The 13,506-nt window shown below is 40.2% G+C and overlaps 1 protein-coding gene across 1 annotated transcript in view; it reads left to right on the top strand.

Moving 5' to 3' along the window:
* Nucleotides 1-13,506, top strand: part of NDFIP1 (Nedd4 family interacting protein 1) — a 71,789-nt gene that overhangs the window by 44,274 nt on the left and 14,009 nt on the right. The window contains exons 4-5 of the mRNA XM_088444118.1: nucleotides 5,541-5,628; nucleotides 10,093-10,217. Of these exons, the coding sequence (XP_088300244.1) occupies nucleotides 5,541-5,628; nucleotides 10,093-10,217 (213 nt within the window). The remainder of the gene's footprint in view (nucleotides 1-5,540; nucleotides 5,629-10,092; nucleotides 10,218-13,506) is intronic.

Below are 13,506 nucleotides of genomic sequence, written 5' to 3'. Positions count from 1 at the left end.
CTGCCCACTAGAACACACAGCCACGGCGTGCAGACTGCCCAAACACAGCACACAGCCACGGCGTGCAGACTGCCCAAACACAGCACACAGCCACGGCGTGCAGACTGCCCACTAGAACACACAGCCACGGCGTGCAGACTGCCCAAACACAGCACACAGCCACGGCGTGCAGACTGCCCAAACACAGCCACGGCGTGCAGACTGCCCACTAGAACACACAGCCATGGCGTGCAGACTGCCCAAGCACAGCACACAGCCACGGCGTGCAGACTGCCCAAGCACAGCACACAGCCACGGCGTGCAGACTGCCCACTAGAACACACAGCCACGGCATGCAGCACATGTTAAACAACTGTTATACTTTTCTCTTTTGAATTCACCTGCACTCATTTAGAACAGAGAAAGATTGGATACTTTCGATGATTTCTTCTCCATATCACTGGAGGTATGGCAGCTGCTTGTGCCCGTACCTAGAAATTGCTGTCTTATTGTTCTTCTGTCTTTTTTTCCCCTTTTTTTTTTTTTTTTTTTCTTTTTTGTAGTGCTTTAATATATTTAGATACTGTATAGAGACATTTGTATAACGTAAGTGGTGTTTAGACTGAGACAGCGCTGTTAGTTTAGCCTTTTATCTGATGGTAGAAAATGTATGATCTCATTTGTCCGAGATTCCATTTTAATATACCCTACTTCCTCTTTATACCTCCCCATTTTATAATGCAGTCTTCACTGACCACCATGTGTATTTTCTGCACAACAGTATATTGTTAATCCTCTTAATTACACCTATTATGTTTGTTTTCATCTATGTTTGAAAGCTGCACATCTGGTTAACTGTGGGAGTTATTTTCAGGCACCATTGTAAAATGGCCGCTGAAATAGGTGAATGGGAGAACCAATAAAATGCTGCAAGTTCCATGCTGCACCCCCTTCTGCAACCTAAGAGTACCATGGAAAAGGGACAGAACAGACTATTTTGCAGAGGTCTTCATTTCCACAAGCTCTTGAGTTTCGGTTTTGCTCCACTATTCTTCTCTCTGTGCTTTTTATTCACATATTGCTGTAGTGTATGGCTAGAGGTGGTACAATGGCGGACAGTTAATTTTGCTGTGTGGTTGTAGTAGAACTGGGAAAACTTCCACTGCAAACCATGAGAAATTTGTAACCAAATGTAAAACTAGGCAAACATTTCACAAAACAGGTCTATGTGCCAGCATTAAGATAGCTGGAATAAGAAAGATATTATGGACCTGAGGCGGGAAACAAAGCAAAAAAGAGCAATTAACTTTGCAAATCCATTTTTTTTTTTTTGCATGCAGGGTAAATATTGGCTGATTTTACATGTAACCCACAAATGCTGAACAGATTTAAATTTACACTGGAAATTAGATCTGAGTTTGGATTTCAATTACCAGGGTTTACCCCCTGCGTTAACCCAGAGATGGACGTTTCCTTGTAGCTTCACAAAAAGGCATCTGCACTGGGAAAACACATTGTCTCCACAGTTTTACGTGGAATCAGTGGGATAGTGTGCGGATAATTATGTTCCCCTTTAGATTTGAAAATCCCCCTGGCTTACCACACAGGGAAAATGCTATTTTATTAAACCTCGGGGCTAAATGAATTTCTCTCTAAATCTCTGTACATTTTCAATCTGCCCCAGGTGGTTTGGCAAGGTGCACAGTTACTTGCTCTAGTTTGCTTTAAGCTGGGTACACACGGAACAATATATATTCTGGATCGTGCAGTGTGTACTCCCGATTGTATGTGCAAGATGGACGGTCATTGTATCGTCTTATCTGCTGTGCTGTACAGCAGATGGGACGACCAGATGCTGTTACATGCAGCATATAGCTACACATCGCACCGGCCTGTATCACATTGTGCAGTGTGTATGGCGCACGCAATGGAATGTTTTCACCTACATAAAAAAATGAAAAAGTAACTGTTTTTTTCAAACTGTTTTTGTCCAATGTAGGCAAAAATATTAGTAGATCTCAGAGTTCTAAATTAATTGTTTAGCACAAATGCTATATGTATTAACCATGATTATTCCCTGTCACAAATTAATAACAATCACTGTATAATGATCACTAAGGTATTAGATATTCAATTAATATATAAATCAGAGATCTACTAATATTTTCACCTAAATTTAATTTTTTTTTTTTTTTTTTTTATAATATAAACTTTCTCACGGTGCTGGTTTTATTGAATATTACCAGTTATTTTAGGATTTTAAGGACAGGTGGACATACTGTATATTGGATATGTTCTTTATTTTAAGGGTATAATAATAAATGTGTACATTTTACACTTACAATCAGTTTATAATACAATACTTAAGTGTGCCCCACACGAGTCTCCTACATAAATCCTTTGTACAGTACTAATTAAGTTACCTGTGCTCAAGCATGGATATCCTTTAAATCTGGACTGTTAAGGGGGAGCATCCACTACACGATTTTAGCAGGCGATTGAACGATAACGACGTTGTTATAGTTCAATCGTTTATAAATCGAGCAGTGTTTGGTCATTAACGATCAACGATGCGCGCTCCCGCTGGTCGTTTGATCGTCTCGTCAGTTGACCGAACATGCAGGTCAATTTCACTTGATCTATTAAAGATCGTTTGTAAATCATTTGCAAATCGTTCAGACTGAAAGATAAAATTTCAAGGGAAAAAAATCAAGGGAAAATCGTTTAGAGATTGGACAGAGGGAGTAGATCGTCTAGCGGATGTGACCCCATTAGAGTTTGAGAAGCACTAGGCAGTGAGTGATACTGATTAACATTTAGTGGTTTCACAAGAATGTGATTAATAGTAATATTTGTATGCTGCAATAAAGCACATTTTTACCATAAATTGAAAATTAAGGCCCTCATTCAGAGCCACTCGCTAGCGGCAGTACGCTCGTTCCGAGCGATGTTCGCACATCTGCGCATGCGTACGGTTTTTAGTACGCATGCGCGAACCAGTCAGTGCGGCTCAAAATCGTTTGTACGCAATATAGCGAGTGCCTGCTATTTTGAGTGACAGAATGAGGCGTATGTGGGTGGTAACAGGGGAAGGTGCTTGAAAACGGGGAGTGGAGATCAGAACGCAGGCGTGCTTAAAGGTCAAAACGGGCGTTTTATGGGTGTGCATAATTAATATAGCAGCGTCATTGACCACGTCACTTGTTTTTTTTTAACTCAGAACTGCTCGCAAAATAGCGGTTGAAAAAACCAACCACAAGAATAGCGAGCAGTTCATATCCTGTTCGATGTACTCGATTAACCTAATAAATAGCGGACATGACGTATGGTGCGAGCGGCCAGGGGGTGTTTTTAACAAATAAACGAGCGTATGTTTTGCTCGCTCGTTCAGACTTAGAGGTGTGAACAGACTGTAATGTGCGAACGGATCATTTGAATAGCCACCCCTTGTTTTTGAACGAACGCAAATAGCGAACGGCTCTGAATGAGGGCCTAAGTTAATTAAGAGAGTTTTGGTAGACTATGTTGATGGACGGGAGGTCAACATGGTCTGAATGGAGACATTTAATACAGATGTGTCCTTGCTCATCTAGCTTCTATAAGCTATACAGCGCGATATACCAGGCGTGAGTGAGCCGTCTGGTCACGTGCAACTCTGCTAGCGTTGGGCGCCTTTTATTGCCGACACTGTGTCTTAGTTGCAGTGTAATGCGAGTAATATGATATGTGACACTTGTATATCTGTGACTGAGACTGTAAACTGTACTTGGTGTGGAAAAAAGCTGTGGCTGCTGCATTGTTGCCCCTTCACATGCTGATTGAGAGACTCAGCCGTACACAGATATACAAGTGTCACATATCAAATCACCAGTCCAGTCTCCTGGTGCGTCTTAGTCTCATCGCATTGGGACACAGATGCATTTTCAGCAAAAAAAAAAGACACCCAGCGCTCCCAGAGTCTTACAGGAGCAGGCGTGCCGAGAGGGGCTTTTTAGCGCTACTGTATAAAAGACGAGGGAGGACACCTCTGTTAAAAATCAGTGCAGACAATGACCGTATGTCGACATTGTGAATGTCGTCGGCTGATTTTTGAACAATATTGTGTTTTCTTTCAGAAGAGACAGCCGCATGCTACCTGTCGACATTCACAATGCCGATATGTCAGTATCGACTTGGTCGGGAGGGCCGAACAGTACATGTCGACATGGACATGAGGTCCACGTGTAACAGAAAAATTGTAAAATTGTTCAAAAATTGTCTGCATTGTGAATATCTACATATTGAATGGCAACATTCAGTCCACGACAACAGTCTGAATGTCTGCATTATGAACGTATACCAATTAAGGGGGAGTTTCAATTGTTTTGGATGCCCCCTAGGTGGTATATTTACTAAAGTGCGAGTTTTTAGAGATGGAGTTGTTGCCCATAGCAACTAATCAGATTCTACTTATCATTTCTTGTGCACCTTCTAGAAAATAATAGCGAGAATCTGGTTGCTATGGGCAACATCACCTCTAAAAACCCGCACTTTAGTAAATATACCCCTAAGAGTCTACCAGCGGAGAACCTATTGCAACAAATAGTGCTATTTCATATCATTTGAGTTCTACTTTTGTATTGTAACTTTCACATTTATATTTGTGAATGGTACAAGCTTTGCCTTTAATGATGAAATAACATATCAAGGGTCAGTGGAGCATACTATAAATGTCCCATTTGCCTCTAGTCCAGGGGTTCCCAAACTTTTTGGAATCAACGCGCCCTAGAGTATCAGCATTGTTTTCATGGCACCCCTAAGCCAAAACTTTGTTAATGAGAAATTCAGAAAAAAAAATGATTGAGTAAATTGTGCTTACCTGTCATCCTTAGGCTCAGTTATGTGGCGGGGGACAGGTTTGCACTTCTGTTTGTCCTCATATTTACATTACATATATAATTAATTTAATTTGGTGCTAGGCCACCAAACGGAGGCACCCCTGCAAGTGTCCCGAGGCACCACAGGGTGCCACGGCACACAATTTGGGTACCCCTGCTCTAGTATGATGCAGCAAGTTAATGAATATAAATATTAGTATTTTATTTGAGATGATTTGGGGTAGGACATACTATTTGATCATTCATTTGATCTCCAGCTGTTGAATACAAACATTAAAGAGATCAACATAAAAATGAGTTTGATTTTGAATATGTTGTTACAGTATGTAGATAAGTGGATCTCATCTGAACGCTTAATTCCAGCGATTATAGGTTTATATTTCAATATAGCAATTTTATTTTGGGTTTTGTTGACCTTTTAATATCCTCCCAGCTGAGAAGGAACCTGAACACTAAGGATGTTATTCTTAAATACATGTTGTGCACCCAGGAAGGGAAGCGACATGTTGGCCATGATGAATACTGGCGGTTTTCCTAGATTCTCTGTTAATTAAACAACACAAGATTTCAACATGTACTCTTAAGATGTTCTCCCTTTCTTGGCAGTAAAGAGCAGACTTCTTCATTGTTTTGCCATGTTCAGTAACCATAACCCTAACAATGTTGATCTTTTACCTGTGGCAGGATGATGAATTTGTGGCACGGGATGATTTTGACGATGCAGACCAGCTGAGGATAGGGAACGATGGCATTTTTATGCTGACATTTTTTAGTAAGTATTGTATTCTGACCTATTTTCTTTAAAAGACATCATGTGCCCGAATCATAACCACTAGAGAGTCCAGTATTCATAGCAGTGGTTAAACCAGGTTAATTTAAAGGCAAAACAGAGACCTGCCGATGACCCCATAGAGTAGTGCCAGGCTCGGACTTCCAAGATATCAGACAATATCAATCCGGTCCCATTAACAGCCATGTGTAGGGCAATATGTAATAAAATGCAAGCATATTTTTTTGTACTATTTTTCGGGGTTGTAATTTTAAGGTATGAATTTCTATAAAAAAAGACCTAACAAACCAAAAAAGAAAGTTGCCATAAGACTTTACCTAGTTTTTTTGATGATGCGGGGAAATCTGCATGCACAGTTCAGTTGGTACAGTTAATAATGGGTAAACAAATTGCGCTCCAGGAACTTATATCCATATATATGCAGAAATGTCAGGATATGAAATTATGAAAACAACCAATAAGTAAGAATAAAATGAATAAATGTTACTTATGCAGTAATAATGAAAGTGTGTCTTGAATAGAAGACTAAACATAACTAAAACAAAAATCAGTCTAATGAGTTCCTTAGAAACAATGTCAAATAGTCAGACATAAAACAAGATCGTAAAATTCAATAACACAAAAAGGGGAGGGGGACGGATTCAGAAGAATACGATATATTCTTCTAAATGGTATTTGCATTGAATGTCCTAAAACTAGGTAATTAGAAGTAGGTAGTTCAAATGTCTCGATAGAGGGTGGCGTCCCACAGCTCTATTCTGTGAGGTGCTTGTTGTCCAGGAGTTGCGGTGGTGTAGTTCATGTAAAAGGAGGATGCCTATGGTTAGCACTGGCCAGTGGTGCAGACGAGGGGAACTTCCTTGAATGGCAAATGTATAGTACTTCGGACCCTCTGTCTCTCCGGGGAAACAGGTTGCCAGAGATATGCAAACAAAGTAGCAGCCTATTCCTCACCCTATCCCCCCAGGTCGTAGCGTTGGTCTTGAGGGTGGGTAAACCTAGTTCCAAGTCCTCACGGGCTCTTTGCCAGGTGTCCTCCCCCTACAGAGACTTACCTTTGTCCCAAACGTGGGTGTCCCAGTCCACGTCTACCTCCTTCTTCACAGTGTGCAGCGTCCGCTGTTCACTGCCTTTGCTGGGTATCTCCTTTGTACTTCTGGGTCTCATGGGAGTGACCGCGGGCTTGATGTCAGCCTGGGGCACAGCAAATGGGTCCTTGTGCTTCCGATTAGTTACTCCTTACTGTTCCATGTACCGGATAATGTACTACTCAGTGGTTCAGGTGCTGTCAGGGCCTTCTTCAGGGAGTTAGTGGTGGCCATCTAGGATGTGGGCATTTAAGCCTGAATTCTATGACATCATTATGATCCAATTGGTCCAATTACGGTCTATCAATACTGCTGCAGTTTGATTGGTATTTCACTGATGCCCACGTTTGAGACACTTATTCATCCAACTGAGAATTGGTTAATCAGTAAATTATATTAATATTAATAATAATACTAATTAGATGGTTGAGGAAAAGATCCATAAGAAAGATGGATAAAAATAGATAAAAAATAAGTATAGATCAAAATTAATATAAAAATTCAAATGAAATAATAATGAAAATAAATATATAGAAATGATGAAAGATAAAATAGAGAATGGTATTGATTGAATAGAATACAAAATAATCCCAATAGAGGAAATGTTCAGGAATTTAATCTGTTAAAGAGCCTACAGTATAATTAGCATTTTCCTTATTCAAATTTCCATTCTCACTTAATTGTCCCTAACTGGACTCAAATGGATCATCTAATATATGTTCACTTAATATAATGATAATATGGGGATAAATGAAACTACTTGTCCCCATTTGTGTCAGTGGATCATTCCCATAGGTGATACAAACCTGATGGAACTCTCCATCATGTATGTATAGAAAAAAGACCTAGGGAAAAAAAGGGGGAGAGTTGAAAAAGTTAAAATGTACTCCGTCACGATTATATGTAACCTAAAGCAAACTGGGAGAGCGAGAGTGGGGTATTATATTGTCAGAATATATGGTTTTGGGTTTCAATCTCAATTGAAAGGGATTGAGGTTTATGGAGTTGACCACATTTGGTACAGTTGCCATTATTTGTTTTTTTTCCCTTTATCTCCTCCTATTACTGTCCTGTCAGTGTTGTTAGAGTGTGATTCACTCAGAATACTACATTAGAGTACATGTCCCATCATTTATAAATCGTGCAAAAACAGGATATTCACATGTACAGTATTTTCAGTGTATATCTTTGCCTTGTTATATGGATATTGGAACTACTTTGATAATGGTTTTTTATGCCACACTCTTTTTATACCACAAAGTCGTTTTAATGTTTTAAATTCATGTCACCCTCTTTATAATGGCCCCCCAGATATAACACGTTTTTTTAGCTGCATTTAAACATGCATATTAAAGAGGGAGCACTGCATGTGTTTCCTGCTCCTCCATATTTGTGACATTGATGAGAGGGAAAAGCCCTGTTCTGTGTATTTACAGACTGTACAAGCAGCCATTTTACAGTTTTGTCAACTTTGGTCTTAACAGCTTCTAAATTATGTCCCAGTTTAAAATGTGTTTAAACTACTTTTGGTAGCAAATATTCCTATCTCGGTACAAAATTTGAAGGGCTCAATCCAATTAGCCACGATGATCTCGTCGGTGCGAGTCATATCGGCAATGGGCGCACGTTACGGCAACTCGAATTTTGCTGAAAATTGCTCGCATTGATGGGTGCGAGGTGCCGGTCTGTTGCCGGTGTTTTAACGCCGTTGCAACAGCAACTCGCACCCTTTGGATAGAATAGGATTGACCCCTAAAAGTGCTTTTCACACATTATGTATCCAGCAGAGGCAAAAAACCAAGGGAAGGGAATGGGGGAGGGTAGATGAGCACAGGATGAGGAAATATCAAAAAAATGTATAGGGTAGAGTCATATGAAAAATCCACAATCATCAGGATCCAAAACCCTATAATCAATAGGGGTGTAGGAAGATAAACAAAGTGGAGGTGCTCCCCTGAGAGTATAAATCAGTAGGAAAAAGAAAGAAGGAAGAACTCTCTGGTTGGGGTCACTCTTAAATTGTAGTAATTACGTAATTAATAGATAACTTTTAATAGATATGCATTAAAATAACTGCCATTGTACAGTACAAATCCTGAATAGAAGTAATTAAATGGACATACAAAGCCGAAACAAAAAACTGAACATGAAAAATCAAGCTGATATGTAGAAAGCAAATGTGAAATATTCATCAGCGGGGTGATATCAGAAGAAAGAAAATTACTGGTATAATCCTGTAATAAAAATTTCTGAATTGACCCACATAATAGTCAGTCCAATGACTGAATTAATTAGTACATATAGTGTATTAATATACAAGTGAGGTAGGTTGTATAGGATATGCAACCTTTTACAGCACCAACACACAGTATCGTAGATCTCAAAACTTAGAGAATTAAATGTCACATGGATGTATATCCTATACAACCTACCTCACTTGTATATTAAAAGTTAAAAGTTATCTATTAATTACGTAATTACTACAATTTAAGAGTGACCCCAACCAGAGAGTTCTTCCTTCTTTCTTTTTCCTATCCAGCAGAGGCTCTATGTAATCTAGCTGTATTTATTAACAGTTACTATATGAGGCTACTGCAACTACAGGTGGAAAGAACAATGGCAGGACAGCTTATTTATTTTGAACTTAAAGGTATTTGTAATGGGAGACACCGAAGATCTGATTTTTTTTTTTCAGTTTAATGACCTAATGACTGGATCTGTACTATCTAGCATTGTGCATGTTTGGACATTAAGGGCCCTATGTAAGAACGTACCATTACACCAGCAGCATATTTTGTTTAGTATTGCAGTGATACTAGCAAGTATGCCCCTTTATATATAGAGTGTATATATCCAGCCAAGTATCAGCATGTCTGGGCTGGGATATTGCACATTAATATTAATCGTCAGAGGATTCAATGCATTATCTAAGATTGGATGTAAACGGCAATCTGCAATTATACACTGTTTGGTCATTGTGACACCTGCTGGCCTGAAATGGAATACTTGGCTACTACCAGATTTCTATCTCTGTGCTATAAAAATATGCTTGCTCAGTGTCACACAATAAGGCTCCCTGTAACAAATAATACTTACTGCACTTACGTCAATATCAGGCCAATATGACTTTATACAATAAGTTATTTATTCCTGTAGTCTTGGTGTTATCCACTAATGGGAAATGACGGCACATGTCCTTAGCTTCATGATTGTATCTCATCTGCTTTGTCACATACTCAGAGGTCATGCTATAGTATAGATGTAGTTGTCTTTCTCCATAATGAGGTTTAGTTATAGCCAAACATTTAAGTAACTTGTTCTTATATTAATAAATGACTGTATATTTTCTCTGTGACAGTGGCATTCCTGTTTAACTGGATTGGATTTTTCCTGTCGTTCTGCCTGACCACGTCAGCCGCCGGCAGATATGGGGCTATTTCTGGATTTGGTCTCTCCCTGATTAAGTGGATCTTAATTGTCAGAGTAAGTGGTTTACTTTCTGATCACAATGTACCATAAGAAAAGCAAATGAATGGATGGAAATATCAAATACAGTATTCACATTAAGCTTCCTGTGGCTTGTGAAATGATCAGCTTAGCTTGCAGATGGAAATAGCTGTTATGTCTGCTGTAATACCATGTAAGACAACATCACAAAAAAAGTAACTTTTCAACCCGGCTGCCTCAGATTTTCATGAAATTTGGTAGGATGATAGACGACATAAAGAAACTTTTATATGTAACATTTTAGCCCTCAGTGATACACAGTGCTCGGTTGCAAACATTACATGACATAATATGTCAAATTTATGCTAGCAAGGTCAACTAAAACCAATCATAACTTTGCTTCTAATTGTGGTAGAACTTTCATGTTGGTCTTGTTTTGAAGCTAAAGCTGGCCACACACTAGACCAACTTACATCCAACCATCCAACTAGTTGATTGGTTGGAATGAAAATCTGGTAACGTATGGGAGTAACTGATGATCAGCAATTTGTTCCTAAATGCCAGAAAACAGATGAAAATGGTCGTCAGACGAGTTTGAACAAATTGTTTTGATCAAACATTTAACAAACAGTTTTAGTCCATTTTCCGGCGTTTTGGAGCAAATTGCTAATTGTCATTTGCTTTCATCCCTTATGAGATTTTCATTCCAACCAATCAACTAGATGGATGTAAGTTGGTGTAGTGTGTGGCTAGCTTAAGGGTCCAAAGTTTTCATAAATAAGTTTTCTATTTAAATATTGACTTTTACATTTCAAGGTCACTTTGACCTTGAATAGCTAAAAAAGTGTGTTTAATTATTTTGTACATAAAGTATGTTATACACTTAAATACAATCTCTCTTTGGTATAATTTTCATTTTGGGAAGCTGTTGGGAACAGGAGGAAAAGAAAATATGAGGTACAGCAGTTGTACTCTTCTTGCACTAACCATGCAACTGGCAAGATCAGACTCGTCTTCTTGTCTCTCTCTCTCTGTGTTCTAGGGATGGCCATAGGTGGTTTACCATCGATGGCACCATCGGTGATAACCATTGATGATACAATAATAATCTATGGTTTGCAGCACTCGATGGCCACCACTGTCGGGTGTTTTGCAAGCCGCGGCTAATAAAAAAACAAGGGACGGGGCTTAGTTGGCGGGGCTTAGTGGACAGCCAGGGGGCGGAGCAAAGCTCTATGTATTGAGCAGAAAAAACCCCATTCGGTTCCATTTTGCCATCGATGGAGGAAAATAATTTATGGTCTATCAGTAATAAACAATCGATGTTTGTAAATTATTTATGGTCGATGGCCATCCCTACTGTGTTGTTCTCGGTCTGGCTGCAGCTTCTACATTGAGATCAAGTGATAGAAGGGACTAAGACAGTTCACCTAATACAGGGCCTGATTCAGAGATGTATGCTAACCTGATGGTTAGCGCACATTTCCGATGGTGGGAGTACTGCGCAGCTGCAGCCCTCCATCTGTGAGTTCGCTTGCAGAGCCTCCCAGCCGCAGCCTGATTGTAAGGTTGAGGCAGTGCGGGGGCATTCCTGGGCAGCATTCCTGAAAATTGGGGGTCTCTGGGAGGGACAAGGCCAGGGTCTGCGTTGGTGGATGCAGCCTTCCTGGCCTTGCAAGCTACCAGGACCCAGTCAGGCTGCGGTAAGATTCAGCAGCCACAGCCTGGCCAAATTTTTACAGGTTTCCTTTTGCAATAGTTTTCTTCTTTCATTTTTTTCCTCTTGATAGGTGATGCTCCCACACTGCTTAAACTTTCATTTAATGACTGCAAAGCTGATTCTGTCCTGCATGTTGCCACTTCTGTGTCACTTTCCTCATCAATTGATGTGCTTGGTCCCTCCTCAGCAGTTAAAGAATCCCTTTTTATTTTTTCCTATAGTTATCACAGCTATAATGATCACTATTGACATGTGGCTGTATTTTAATCATCCATGGTAGCACCTTCCTTAATTGTTTTCTACTGCTTATATATCCTTTAATATCAAATGGGTTGCAGCGCTGAGTTCTAATGTACTTCTTCTCCATTTGTCACGCTCTTGATAAAACTACAAATGGATGGGAGCCCCGTCCCTTGCTTCACAGTGCTGGTAATCTCTGCACTGTGTAGCGGTGGCAGGGCCAAAATAATGTGATCGCGTGGTCATGCCCCCCACTCCGATTCTAATGCCGGGTAATATCCCTAGCCACACCCTCTATGCGCCACCACGCCCCCCAACTATGCCATCCTGGCTGCCCCCTCCCAGAGGCAAGCATGTCTTGTATCACTAGTTCTCAATGCAGAAGCTACAGCCAGAGGTGCAAACAATCGATGATTTGCCATCGATAGTTATCACCGATGGTGCCATAGATGGTGACCATCGATGGGAACCCACCAATGGCCATCCCTAGAACATAGAGAGAAACATGAGTCTGAAAGATGAGTCTGAACTTGCCAGTTGCATGGTTAGTGCAAGAAGGATTCAACTGCAGTACTTCATATTTTTTTTACCCCTGTTCCCAAAAGCATCCCAAAATTAAACTTATACCAAAGAGAGATTGTATTTAAGTGTATAACATACATTATGTACAAAAAATAAACATAAACTTTTTTAGATATTCAAAATCAAAGTTCACATCATGTGACCTTGAAATGTAAAAGTCAATATTTAATATGAAACTATTGTTTATGAAAACTATGGTCCCTTAGCTTCAAAACAAGACCAACATGAAAGTTCTACCACAGTTAGAAGCAAAGTTATGATTCATTTTAGTTGACCTTGCAAGCAAAAATGTGAAATATTTTGTCATGTTTGAAACCCTGTAGCATGAACACCGTGTATCACTGAGGGCTAAAACTTTATATATAAAAGTTACTTTGTCTATTATCCTACCAAATTTCATGAAATTCTGAGACGGTCGGGTTGGATGTTGTGGTGATTTGGGATGCAGTCCGGAAGCCGCCGGTCGCAATGCTGACCACCGGCTTCCCGACCGTCTAATAACGACTGGATTAATGACAGGCGTCGAAATACCAACACCTATCATTAGCTCGGCATACTGAACGAAGGTAAGCTGGGCGGCGGCGCGGACAGCCGCATGGGGTGGGGGGGGATTAGGTTTCGGGGCTCTCGGGGGACTTAGGCACCTTCCGGGAGACTTAGGTTTAGGCTGCAGGAAAGGGGTGGGTTAGGTTTGGACACTGGTTAGGTACTAAGGGGGGAGGTTAGGTTTAGAAACCCCTAAGGGAGGGTTGGGGGGCGGGGGGAGGGTTAGGAATAGGTAAA

This window comes from Taudactylus pleione, unplaced genomic scaffold (assembly GCF_031769625.1).
Source record: "Taudactylus pleione unplaced genomic scaffold, aTauple2 ptg000349l, whole genome shotgun sequence".
Lineage (NCBI taxonomy): Eukaryota > Metazoa > Chordata > Amphibia > Anura > Myobatrachidae > Taudactylus > Taudactylus pleione.
This window is presented reverse-complemented; position numbering and strand designations above follow the sequence as displayed.